The sequence below is a fragment of the Camelina sativa genome, chromosome 11, assembly GCF_030686135.1.
Source record: "Camelina sativa cultivar CO46 ecotype springtype chromosome 11, ASM3068613v1".
NCBI classification, from domain to species: Eukaryota; Viridiplantae; Streptophyta; class Magnoliopsida; order Brassicales; family Brassicaceae; genus Camelina; species Camelina sativa.
The window spans coordinates 7,815,951-7,829,073 of record NC_141890.1 but is presented as its reverse complement, the minus strand read 5'-3'; the positions used below and the strand labels follow the sequence as shown (position 1 = coordinate 7,829,073).

General features: G+C 35.3%; 3 protein-coding genes across 3 annotated transcripts; 1 reads left to right on the top strand and 2 right to left on the bottom strand.

The window, feature by feature from the left end:
• The first annotated feature begins 3,060 nt into the window (after positions 1-3,060).
• On the top strand, positions 3,061-4,887 carry LOC104727759 (uncharacterized). The gene is made up of 4 exons (XM_010446832.3): positions 3,061-3,347; positions 3,446-3,537; positions 3,614-4,414; positions 4,507-4,887. Exons 1-4 carry the CDS (start codon positions 3,164-3,166, stop codon positions 4,885-4,887), a joined length of 1,458 nt encoding a protein of 485 aa, XP_010445134.1. The 5' UTR covers positions 3,061-3,163.
• Positions 4,888-5,461: 574 nt separating this feature from the next.
• On the bottom strand, positions 5,462-10,311 carry LOC104727758 (MADS-box protein AGL72-like). The gene is made up of 7 exons (XM_010446831.2): positions 10,288-10,311; positions 8,271-8,458; positions 6,795-6,941; positions 6,611-6,710; positions 6,331-6,372; positions 6,191-6,241; positions 5,462-5,593 (listed from the first exon to the last, which is right to left on the bottom strand). Exons 1-7 carry the CDS (start codon positions 10,309-10,311, stop codon positions 5,462-5,464), a joined length of 684 nt encoding a protein of 227 aa, XP_010445133.2.
• A 30-nt stretch (positions 10,312-10,341) lies between these two features.
• LOC104722427 (uncharacterized) lies at positions 10,342-11,012 on the bottom strand. The gene has a single exon (XM_010440581.3). The coding sequence runs from the start codon at positions 10,824-10,826 to the stop codon at positions 10,491-10,493; it is 336 nt and encodes a 111-aa protein (XP_010438883.1). The 5' UTR covers positions 10,827-11,012; the 3' UTR covers positions 10,342-10,490.
• Between the last annotated feature and the right edge of the window lie 2,111 nt (positions 11,013-13,123).

Genomic DNA, 13,123 nt, shown 5'->3' with positions numbered 1-13,123 from the left:
TCTTCTTTTTCACTTTCTAGATTCGCGGAAGAAAAAGACAATGGAAACGAAATGTGTGTAGGGTTATAATGGATGTCTTACTTGTACCATATGGAGTGGTCTCTAGAATGCTATTGGGAGATGGTTTCCATCATGGAAACTGGTCAGTCAAAAGATCCAACGAAAGCTCGTCCGTACATGATATATGCACTTAATATTCACTTGGTCTCGTACGAGGAAATTAAAAATACACCAACCAATATAGTAAAAAGGAAAAGCTAATAGAGACAAGTTAAAGTTTTGTGGTGGCCTCCAACAACAAGCAGTAGAAAACGATAAGGTATACTGTGTTGTACAATAGCAAAGGATTTACGTATAAGAGAAAAAGTGTGTGTGAACCTATGCATGATTGCAACAACCATTCGTTTCTTGGCAGTTGGCATAGTTCAGCTTCTCCATCTACCATTTTAGTCTCTACATGGACTAGTTTCATGTGAAGTCCTAAATTGGTTGGATCTTTGGGTTCAGATAGCTCATTAGCACAAAGTAGCAATAATACTTAGTCCAATAGATCTAGAAAAAAAGTGAAGTCCACCAAGTAGTCCAAACGAAACGATCTATCAAACTCCAAGGGCAGACGAGTGCATTTATCCTTCCCAATATATATCTTGGCCTAACTACTACTGCACCACCTCGCTTGCTTGCATTGGCTTTTGATTACTTCTGAACTGGTCCTCCTCCTTGGAGAGACTTTTTTATCGTTCGGTAATTTTCTGATTGGAAAAGAAAAAAAAAGTGTTAGTTCCTTGAGACAAATTTAAATGATTTTGGAAAGATATGAATAGAATTGGCCCTTGTCATTCAAAGCGCATGGAGAAATTCTCCGACGAATGAGAAGATATAAGATTCTTATAGTACCGACGACGGGACGAGACATTATGATGCATAGTAAGTTAGGACCCTCCTCTGTTAAAACCACTCAAACAACAATTATTTCTTTAAACTGTTTGCGTCAGCTTGGCCACAAGCGATAATGTTGAAACTTGAAGAAGAAACAATGTCCTTTTTCCTCAAAAAATTTCCAGTGATTTATAAACTTCATATATAGTTAGTTTACACTAAACCGACTAAAAGGTGTAAATCAAGTAAACGTAAATGTGGACAAATCTCTGAATTTAGAAGAAGCAGAACACTCAACCAAACGAGTTCACAAGTTGTAGGGGGAACCGTTCAGTTTATCTGGTTTAGAAAAGTTTTGCATTATCGGCTTGTCTAGTAATCAACATAAGAAAGGATAAGAGAAAAATCGGGCGAGTGAATCCCACGCGCGGCGATTTTTCTCTCTCAAAAGCCTTTTTCTTCTGATCACAACCTCGTGCACCGACGTCGGGTCCTCCGTCAATTCCGGTGGTGGTGAGGACCCTCCGGTCCATGGTTTTTCATTTGTGACTTGTTGCATCATTCCGGCAAAGCTGTTGGACGAAATCAAGGGAGCGGTGGAGAGCAGAAGCATCCACGAGACGATGACGGTAAAGAGCTCTACCGGAGGTGTTGCTACGCGGAGCGGAAGAGGGAGATTCACGGTGAAGAACGAGAGAAGAGGGTAGATAGATCTGGAGATCGGAGATTCTGGAGGTTTCACCGGATTGGTTATGATAGGGGAGGTAATCTCCGATCTGGTGAAGCTAAGCCACCGTCGACGGTCCTCTTATCTACTCCCTGTTGCCTCTCTCTCTCACGACTGAGCATGGATCCTCCACGACAAATGACAGATCGGATCTCTTCCTCCTTCTTAAAATGGTTCTACGGTGGCGGGATGGCAAACGGATCTTGGATCACCATCTCTGTTCGGTTACCGTCGTCCAGGCTCGCCGGAGGTCCTGTTCCAGTCGAGTATCCGCAATTATGGATGTCGGCTGCAAAACAAATTCTTCGTTTGTAGATTAGGGTTTCACGTAGTGCCGGTTTAATCCGGTTGTTGTAACCCGACCGGTTTTGTTTTTCCAACGGTTTAGTCCAGTTTGATATAAACGAGTTTGACCCTTTGGGATTTCTGTATGGGCCTACTCCGGAAATAGCCCACTGGGCATTATATTTTATAATTGAATACCTTTAAACAAAAAAAAACATAAGAAAGGATGTTGTTTTCCCTAAAACAGAGTTAGCATATACGTCTCTTCTTCCTCTGTTTCAGAATTAGACCAAAACGGCCATAATGAGTTTTGAGGCTTTGAGCTATGGGGTCCTTATTCAGTTTCTTATGGGCTTCTGAGTTTGCTAAGCCCACCAAATCACAGCAACCCGCAACCCACAATCCATTAAACCTCCAGACCATTATTCAATTTTTCTGCTAGACGTATTCTCTCTTTGGCCACTATAAAATTCATAATATTGGCGACAGATGCGAATTAGTCTGAGATCGAATATGAGATTCCTCCATCATTACAAAAAAATGTCTAAAAATGCATGTATTGCATGTAAGGTACGTAAATAGAGAATGCTAACCCAATTGAACTAAAAAATTGGTTGAAATTTGAAACTGAGCAAATAATAGTGTGACAAGACAAGTCCTAGTAAATAAATGCAATGACATGCATTAAACATGTGGCCAAGCTGGATCTATGAAAAAAAAGGTTACGTATTCACGAATTATAAGATTATTCTTCTAGTTAATTTGCAAACCCCAAGAAAGAAATCTAGACAACCTTAAGTTCTCTTAGATTAATTTGTAAAGTTCAAAAACTTGAAAACCCCCAAAGTAGAAGTGTGCATGGTTGGAATCATACTATAATACTCAAGCTGTCTGTTCTCAAAGAGTTTGCGTGGCTAAATATCATCATCTCACTTTGCATTAATTTACGAGGACAGTTTATTATACTTTTAAATTATTACTGTCACGTTTTTAAATTATTTCTGTCACCACCCTCTGCTCGAATACCAATGCAATATGGAAATAATGTTGCAGGATTGTTAGCTCCTCTCGGGTTAGGAACCAAACACATAATAAGAAGTTACAAATTTTGGATTTTTACTAGTGTCTACAAACTCAAAAAAGATCTTGTTCTCTACAACCTCTTTTTTCTTCTTTTGTCAGTCCATGCATATTTCATTTTCCACTTGCCATTATAAGTTAGAGGTGATAACAAAAAAAAAAAGAGAGAAGCCTAACTTGTCTTAAACTGAAATGGGAAAAGAATGGCACAAGGGAGGAAGATCCATTTGTTCCTCTAAAAGCAAGGAAAAATCCAATGAAGCTAGTGGCTGCATCACTGCTCTTTACCACTTTTTTCATTCCCACCATTTTTACTTTCCTTCACGTCATCATCACCACCAGCCTAGTATTGATTCTCCTTCCAGAAATCCTAAAGGTACGTGCTTCCTCGCGCGCTAGATAAAGGACTTAATTAGGAGTTTTTGCAAGACAGTGAGTAACAGAGAAGAATGTTATGTTACTGAAACTTTGCAGGATTGGTGGCGCCACGAAACAGCTTGGACTTAACAGAGGAGTCTCCATTATCAACAAACTACAAGCTGGAAAAAGAAATCTTGAACATTCATGTAAGTCAACATTGATGGGTTCATATTACATTTGAAGTGACTTGATCGATGGAGCTAAGTGAGAATTTAAATGCAGGTGGGCGGGAAGAAGTCAACACTTAGAGCACTTCTCATTGACAAATCCTCTAGTAACTGCAACTCACCTCGCATCAAGACACCAGGTCCAAACGTGGTGGCTAGACTCATGGGTCTTGATCTTCTTCCAGATAACTTCGACCTTAATAGATCACCAAGGGTTGGAGTAAGAGGACATAGACTCTCCGGGAATGGCTCAGGGACAAGATCATTACCTGTAAGCCCTAGGATCTCCTCTGATTCTGACCATCGTCGCCTCTCTCTTCAGCTAAACATAGAGAATACTAAGCATGATGAAGAGTTTGCACGTAAGAGGTTGAAAGAGTTGAAACAAGATGGGGGAAGTCGAAGTCCCAGACGTAGTAGGAAGCAGATAAAACAGAGTACACCCACCATCAGAAATTTTGGTATGGATATAACAAACTTGCTTGAGAACACAAGGGCAGGAGCAGCACAAAACAAGATCGAGTATAGCAGGCTTTCACATAAAGAGAACACAACAAGCACTAATCCCACATTAGTGTTAAGACAAGATCACATCTCTCAGAAACGACCAACAAAGGTGACCCTCAAGGAGAACTTGAAAGGAATAAAAGAATCAGAACTATCTCCTCATCCAACACCCAAAACTCGAAATAAGCAGAGGACGGCCTTCAAGAATATATCAACACACGTGAAATCTGATAGCTGTGATCTTTTAGGGAAGAAGAAATGCAAGAAAATCTCAAAATCAAATGATACTAGTGTCAACATCTCTGTAGCATCATCAGCTTTCTCTGTTACAGAACGTCCTCTGAAACAGGTAAACTACTCTATGTTTCAGTCTCGTTGTTGAAATAACACAAACATTGGTAGGCATTATTACTCAGTGATTGACTATTAAAGTATTTTCAGATGCATAGAGATGAAGAACCAGAGCGGAATACAGATGCGACGATATGCTCTGTTCAGATGTACAAATACGAGAAGAAGCTCAATCAAGAACCGCCAAGATTCAATTTTTACGACTCGACCACCATTTCTGCCACCTTAACCAACCCAGGAGGAACCGTTGCGGAGATGAAGAAACTTAAAGAGGAAGAGGAAAGGGTCGTCGCAGAGATTGAGAGGCATATCGTAGACGCCCTCGTGCATGAAACGGTGGAAACGATGTCGTTTCTCGATTTAAACGCAAACGCTATTAGATGTGTGGAACGCCGTCAGGACTTGTTGGCGGCTATTCTAAAACAGCGTCTGCGTTTTAACCCTAACAATGTGCGTTTTACATCTCGCTAATTACTAATTGTTGTAATCAAATCCATAATTCGAATGTCTTAAAACTGTTATTCCAGAAATTAAGTGTTCTTCTCTCTCTATCATATATTCATACAATAGATTAACGACCATGATTATAAAGCAAATTTAAGAGTAAAAGTTTATGGTCACTATGTTTATCATGAAATACTCTAATTGAAGAAACAAGTTACTACTATATATCATTTATGAAGGAGTGGCTAATAAATTTTCACTGGGCATCTTTGAACTATTTAGTGGTCAAAACTATTAAATGTCTAGAGTTAATGGCCCAATCGTACATTCGTACGCAAATTTTCGCGTGTGGAGTTTAAAATTACTTTGATGTTATAAAGTTTGACTATAACATTATTAATATTATGAAGAAAAAAAACTCAAACATGCCACCAAGTTATAAAAAAAAACCAGCTCTTCAGAAGAAGAAAGAAAATAAAAGAAAAGACATATAGTAGAGAACTCTTTATACACTACTTTGTTTTTGAATTTACGCATAGATAGAATAAATTAAAACATTCTGAAGTAGTAGTAATTTACATACTTGGATAAATCAGAGCACTCAGCTTTCAGGCAATCCAATGAACAAATCAGTTTTGACATCCGATATGTTCATGTTTCCACAACCATAAGAAGCTGCACTCTTCTCACTCTCTAGGCTTCTCGGCTGCATCCACAAGGGCTTTTCTTCAAACTGAAATGTAACAAATTATTTTTCCTAAATTCCATGGAAGAATAAGAAGAAAACCTTAATACTTAGAGAAATAAAAAACAATCATGGACTTGTACATAAGAAACGAATTGTTAATTGATGTTTTTGTCCATGAAATGCAAAACCTTCCCAAGACATGTATTATCTTAATGTAGTAGTAACATAAAGAGACTATAGTACATGTTTATGATTGGACTTAGAACCAAAATATCCAACTACAAATAGATTAATACGAGTTATAATGGTTCATCATCAACATGAGAGTTACATCCATTTTTCCGGATTTTACTATAGTTGAATTTAGAGTTCCTATAAACTTTGTTCTTTTATCACTCTTTCTACCTCTTTGGCTTTCTTTAGCTCTTTGTCTCCTTCTAACTAAGATAAACAATTACTGAACGAATGTTATGTATAAGGGAGAGAAAATTCTAGAACAAATATACATGGGTCTAAAATACATGGAATATCCTTAATAGATTATTTTAATGAAAATAGAGACTACACAACTCAACAACTTTAAAGCTTATGTTTGTGCATTAATCAATATATGCATGCCAGAGGTTATATATATGTGTATACCATTTGTTGCAGCCTACTTCTCTCGTTCAAGACACATTTCCCTCCTGCAATCTAATGGAGTAAAAATGAACAAATTTTACAAAGAGAAGTATAAATTACATACCCTTCAAAGCTATTTAGTTTAAAGTAATTGGTATTACCTCAGCTTTTAGTTTCGCTATCCTGTCTTCATTTAACTTAGCCTGCCAAATTATGGAATCCAAATTTAGCAACTACATAAGGCACAAAAATAAACATTGAAGCTGGCTGGTTCGATAGCTAATCATTTCGATTTAAACCTTTCACAATAAGATAAACCTTCAGAAAACCCCTAGTAAAAGACCACTATTGTTCAACGCATTATGAAAACATATATAAAGATTGTAACGAGAATCATGTTTTCTCTATCTCTATATTTATTAGTCCTCCATTTAATTGTACCTTTCTTGATCTTACAATAGTAAGGCTTTTCTCAATTTGGATGGTTAGCTCCTTGAGTTCCTCCACCGAACACAAGTCTAAATCTTGCCCCATCACCTTCCTTAAGATATCATCGGAGTGCATAATATATATATTGTGTATCAAGAAAACATATGCAGTAGATTTAGAAAGATCAGAAAAATACCGGCAGTGAAGTTGAAGATGTTCAATCTTGTGCATCATTACTGCCATTTCCTTCTTGAGCTCCTGCACATATTGCTCTTTTCGGAGTCTCTCTTCCCCAAAAGCCTCTCTCCTATATATCTCATATCGTTCCATTATCTTCTTCATGCTGAGTACATTTTCAAGAACATCTTCATCATTTATAAGTATATATATATATATATATATATATATATATATATATATATATATAATTTATTACAGCAAACGTATTATTAATTTCTGAAAATGTTATCATGATCAACAATAATATTCATGGATATGCAACTTTTGTGTATTGTAGACATAAATTAATTAGTCACGCTTGACCGATCTCATGACTAATATCATTTTAATAGAAATTGGAAATTTTCCAAGAGATGGATCGGATGATGTACATCTTAAATTTTTCAACATGTTTTTCGACCTTACATGTTAAACGTAGCATATGAGATCTCAACGTGTATATATATCATTTAATTTGTGTGACTTGGTTTACAGTAATCAATGATGCTTATAAGCATGACCTATTGGTTAGTACGTAAGAAATTATCTCAATAGCAAAAGCATTGATTACATACTATATATGCTAGGATACAAACGCCTTTTAACTAGTAGTAATTTATCTTAGTACGCTCGAAATTATTAATGAACCGACATTAACTCACTTAAACGTAGATAATGAAACGAACGTTTGACATAAAGAAAGGGGAAGAAGTTCATTAGTTTACGTACTAGTTAACCGTACCAAGTGAGTATAATAATATGGTTTCACATAATGAGCAATGGCGAGTTTGATATTATATGACGATTTAAGATCTTTGGATTTGGTGTAAGAAATTCATTTGCCTCTAAAACATCAACACACTCAAGAGTCATGAAAACTAACTAGGGCTAAAGTTTGTGACCCTGGTACAAAGCCACAAGATCTTGTCTCATACATCATGTAGTTTCCTTTACTTAAAACTGTCCAATTGTATTCTTAAGGTATTAATTTTTATGGCATGGTCACTGAGATCTTTTCATAGTTATAATAACATGTCAAGTGGTTTCAGCATGAGTTCCAAGGCATACTAGGTTCAAAGTTCAAGAACGCTTTTTGGGAAAACCCTAAATCACTTGCTCGTGCTTGAAGAAGAACTTAAGTAACTTAACAGACACATTTTAGTCAATTAATTTGATTAGGTATTAATTCTTTAAATACAAAATCCGTGGTACTACAAAATACCTATATGGTCAAACAAATCAAAGCACTCAAATAGCATATTTTGGGGGAAAAAAATTTAGTGCTGCAAATATAGGTATATATATATATATATATATATATATATATATATATCTAGTACGATTTGGAGCAAATTCATATATGTGCAAGATTCAAACATTAGTATATATATAGGGAGCAGATTATAAATGATTATATTGGCTTATAAAATTAAAAAATGATGTAGATGCTTACTCAGAGCTAGCGAAATCATATAATCTTCCGTTCTGAGAAAAAACAATGGCGGCGACTTGAGCATCGCACAAAACTGAAAGCTCATGAGCTTTCTTCAAGAGACCTTTCCTACGCTTGGAGAACGTGACTTGTCTGCTGGTCACGTTCTCGATTCTTTTGATTTCGATCTTTCCCCTCAGCATCTTCCTGCCAAGATTAAGTTATGGAAACCCTAATTAAGCTGAGCCATTTTTGTTAAAGGAAGATATAAGTTTCTTTTAGATATAGATGAAAACGAACTCACTTTGGATCAGCTCTAACCCAAAAGTCAAGGTGATAAAACTTCCGCAGAAAAGTTTGGGAAATCTGAGAAAATAAAGAAACCCCGGCCCACAAAAACTCTTTTCCTAAATCTGTCAAGATTTGCTTTAAAGACCTCCAATCAAAGAACACAAATCTGTCCAGACCAAACGAATCCGACCAAGAAAATATGTAATATATATATACAAGGAATTGACAAGAAAAGAAAAGAAATTAAAGGAAAAAGAGATGAAAATAGAGAGAACAATAAAATTAGTGGAAAGAGACAATGAATGAATGAGTCGCAAATTAACTAGATCCCTCGATGACTTAGTCTCTCTTTCGTCTACCTTTCCTTATGCAGTGGAGACACAAAACCCTAAGTTTCATTAATTAGTCTTGAACTCTTGATTTCTCTCTCTGATTTTAATTAGTCGTCTAAGGAAGAAAAAAAAATCTTATGCAGTGAATGCTAATTAGATTATCCCACGTTGCCGGAAGACAAAGCCCCAAAAAAAAAAAAAGGATATGTAAATCTTAAGCTTCTCTGATTAAGAAATGGCCATAGCGAGCTTTTGATTATACTATATTATTTTTTTTTTGACAAGATGAAGAAGTGGAGACACTAGAGAGAAGAAAAGTAAATTAATGTAAATACTCTATATATTCTCAATTTCAATGTAAATAATGTCCTACTTTATCCAGTTAGATGGGCCTGATGAATGTTTATACATATCATACAATTTGAAGCCAATGTTAATCAATTTTTCCTCTTCGTCAACAAAAATTATGAATGGCAGATATAATCTCCCGGAAAATTACAAATATACATTTCCGATTGCTTCAATTCAATTTTAACTGATATTTATTCAGTGTTTTTTTTCAAATCATGTGTTATGCATCATCTTATATATGATAAAATGATTATGTTGTCTATGATTATTATAAATCCGCAATGGACAAGTACTATACTACATCATCTCGTTTGGATTTTTTTTTCCAGGACCATTTTTTTGGAAACTTATAACACACCATCTCGTTAGCGGCATATCAGTACTACCACATCATATGCATCGCTGCCGAAAAAAGAAAAAAAAACCTACCACAATAAACGCTACTAATCACCTTTATACATTGTAGGCACAGTTGTTTAATCAGTATAACCAGATAGAAACAACGTTAACGGTACAAAAAAAAACTATTTTGGTTTAATCCAAACTTTGAGAATCTTCATCTTATGGAAGTGGAAATAATCTCAGATTTTAAGGCTGCCATGCCATTGATGAAGCCGTAAAACGACCTTGGGGGTGGCAAAAAGATCGAACTCATCTCATCTGGAGAAGATACTCGTACTCAGGCGGCTTGTTCCTTTGTTCGGTCAGTGCTCTTTAAATTTTGCTTGTGTCGAGCAAATCCAATTCACTTGCTAGGGATATTGCCAAAAACATCACTATAGAGAGGGTCATTTGCACTCTTACCTAGGTATGGGTGGTCCAGCTTGTTGGCTGCATAAAATAAAATGAGAATCCATGCTGAGGCGACGGTTGATTTTTAGTTGTCATGTTTAGCTCTTTCTTTATAAATTGCCTTTGTCTGACTCTGTTTTTGAATTTCAGCACTCTGTTTTTAATTTTTTTTAAAATCTCTTTGGCTTTTTCCGCCTTTACCAAGATAACAAAAGAAAGTTTACAACAAGAACAAATTCCAAGAGAGTGAGTTGTTGTCCAATGGAAATGTATCTGTCTTTGTTTGTACCAAACATATAAAACAAAACAATTCACTAACAAATATATGATAAAAAGGCTATTCATTCAAAAACCAAAAAACATAGAAAAAGACCCAAACAGGAAGAAGAAGAAAAAAACTAATAATAGAAAGGGAGATATAGAGGGATGTGATAATAATGTACAGGAAACGACATGATATTGAACTTGTGATGACTTATTCAGGGAGGTTAATGTGAAGTTTAATGAGGAGACCCGGGAAGACATCATCCGGGTCATGGATATGCGGGTTACGCTCCACGATAAACGGGTCGCCGCACTTTTCGCTGATGCTGTGAAGCGTCTCACCTTCCCCTACTATGTATAACTCCTCACATGGCCTCTCCATCATTTGCTTCCCTCTCCAAACCTCACAGTTTCTTCCCCACCCCGCCGCTGCTCCGCTACCTCCTCCGTGGCTGTTTTTAACCGACCCCGCCAGTGTTAGGACCAGCAGTGCCACCAGACAGTAACTCGCCACTGTGTGTGACTTCCACACCATTACTCTTATCATAACTGTATGATTATATGGAGGCTGAGAGCCTGAGAGAGCGAGAGAGAGAGATAAATTGTGATGGCAAAACAAAAAAATGTGTTTTGTTCTTTATCAGGCGTGAGGCTTGTGTTTATGTAAAGAGAGAGAGAGAGAGAGAGAGAGAGAGAGAGAGAGAGAGAGAGAGATTTTGTGATGGCTACACAAACAAATGTGTTTTGTTCTTTCTCAATCGCGAGGGCTTGTGTTTATATACCCATATGATTATAACGCCATATATTTTTCTATATACGTGGTGTAGTACTAATAAGCAATCACTATCACCACTCGTCAATTAAACTAATTCCGCCATTTTGGTCAATTAAATTAACATGTTATTTAGCAAAAGTAACTTTTGGATTCGCCTCGTGTTAATTCATGGATCTAAATCAAAATCCTTATATTTGGAAATCGCACCGTCCCATTAAGTGAGGAGAGAATATATCATAGTCTCATGAAATATGAAATATATATACTCTGAAAAAAAAAACTATGAAATAATAGAAAAATTCCCCAACAAGTCTCTTCTAATATAGGCTTCGGAATCCTTTATATCGTCACAATAGTTAACCAAGGCTAGTAAGTGATTTTGATTAATGGGAACTCGACTTCGCATATCAATGGCTTCCGAAAATGATATTTTCTCATTTTTGATGACTCATGAAAATAATTGGTTTATACTGTTTGCATGTGTTGTATCTTTCTCTTAAGTATAAAAGACATATTTGTAACAATCAATCTTGTTATTGTACTTTTTGGTGAAAAATAACAGCACACAAAACAAAACAAAACCGAAAAGGCAAAAGACTAGACTTCTTGATCAACAAAATACAATGAACCTTGATTACAAAGTTTTGCTCAATGGTGTTCAATTTGGATAAACAAATATAATGTTAACTGAACTATGTTATAGTTTACTTCAAATGGGTTTACAATTTCTATATCCGAAAAATCTGAACTCGTATTAAACAAAGAGATTGAAAAATCTGATCTAAAACTAAAATTTTCTTATAAGACACATAAATAAGAATATATATTTTGTGATAACCTGAGCTTGGTCTTAAATGGAAACTATAACAAACAATTTTGTTTTAGTTGTTATTTCATAGAATAAAATTTAAGAAAATCTAAACCAAAATCTTAAATTCATATGCAACAGTCGTAGTTTTGCTTATTATTCCAAGGACTAGAATCCAAGTTTTGAAAGAGAGAAAAAAATAACTCAAAAGTCACATTTTGTAACAAATTTTCAGTTCTTTATATATATATATCAAAAGAAAAGTATAGGTTGTCTTAGCAGAAATCATCAGAAAAAAAAAACTATAAATATTTACAAGACAGTTTCTTATCAAGAAAGAAAAAAAAAAACATTCTCTAGGAGGTCGGCAGTGTGGAATTACTTTCGTTTATAACTTAGTAGTATATCAGACGTAATGCGTATGATGAATTGAATAGACACAGCAAACACACGTACATGTGGGACACATCGGCCTCTTGTTCGTGTAACTAGCGCCGTATAGTTCCTAAGGTGTTGTTCTTGTGACTTCTGTAGATTTCTTTAATTTGTACTGAAATAAACTAAAAAAAATCTAAGAAAGGAAAACAACAAAAAATTATAAGATATATTATTGTCTATTTTTCCTTAGTGGGTCGGCCGACATATGACATTGGCAAATAAGATACCATATGTAATAAGAAAAATAAGAAAATCAGACCAATCTCTAACTAATTGGATATAAATATAACTGAAATATGGGATGATAGGAATTAAAATATGCTTTGGAAAATATGGCGTTATAGTGGTTAATGATTCATTATGTGGATTCAATTTGCATTTTCTTTCCCTTTGCCACAATGAATGACTCTAGTATTTTCTATGAATCTTGGAATCAGTATAAGTTTCGATTTGAGATTTATGATCCTATTTGTTGTGACATAGAGTTTAGATGGTTTATCTCACTTGTTAGTTATGGTTTAGATTTGTGTTAATTATAAGTTATATAATTCTTCGTGACAATAAATAGATAGTAGAATGTCACTTTGTCGTTCGATTTCATCATAGTTTTTAGATTTATATATAAGTAGAAATCTATTTTGGATTGTTGAATGCCATTGTATTGATATTTTATATGTGGTTAAATTCTACTTGTAGGTATCGAGTTTAAGCAAGAAAAAAAAAGGCATATCTGTTTTATTTGACAATATTTCAACTACTTCCACAAAAATAATTGGTTCAAAACTTTAAGACAAAACACATCAACATCAAAACTTTCAGTTGT

Coding starts and splice junctions, on each gene's coding strand:
- LOC104727759 (XM_010446832.3), top strand. CDS start 3,164: ATGGGAAAAGAATGGCACAAGGGAGGAAGATCCATTTGTTCCTCTAAA. Junction 3,348..3,445: donor TCCTTCCAGAAATCCTAAAG/GTACGTGCTTCC, acceptor GAAACTTTGCAG/GATTGGTGGCGCCACGAAAC. Junction 3,538..3,613: donor AAGAAATCTTGAACATTCAT/GTAAGTCAACAT, acceptor ATTTAAATGCAG/GTGGGCGGGAAGAAGTCAAC.
- LOC104727758 (XM_010446831.2), bottom strand. CDS start 10,311: ATGTTTGGTACAAACAAAGACAGA. Junction 6,711..6,794: donor CATCTTCAACTTCACTGCCG/GTATTTTTCTGA, acceptor TGATATCTTAAG/GAAGGTGATGGGGCAAGATT. Junction 6,242..6,330: donor TAGCGAAACTAAAAGCTGAG/GTAATACCAATT, acceptor TTACTCCATTAG/ATTGCAGGAGGGAAATGTGT.
- LOC104722427 (XM_010440581.3), bottom strand. CDS start 10,826: ATGATAAGAGTAATGGTGTGGAAGTCACACACAGTGGCGAGTTACTGT.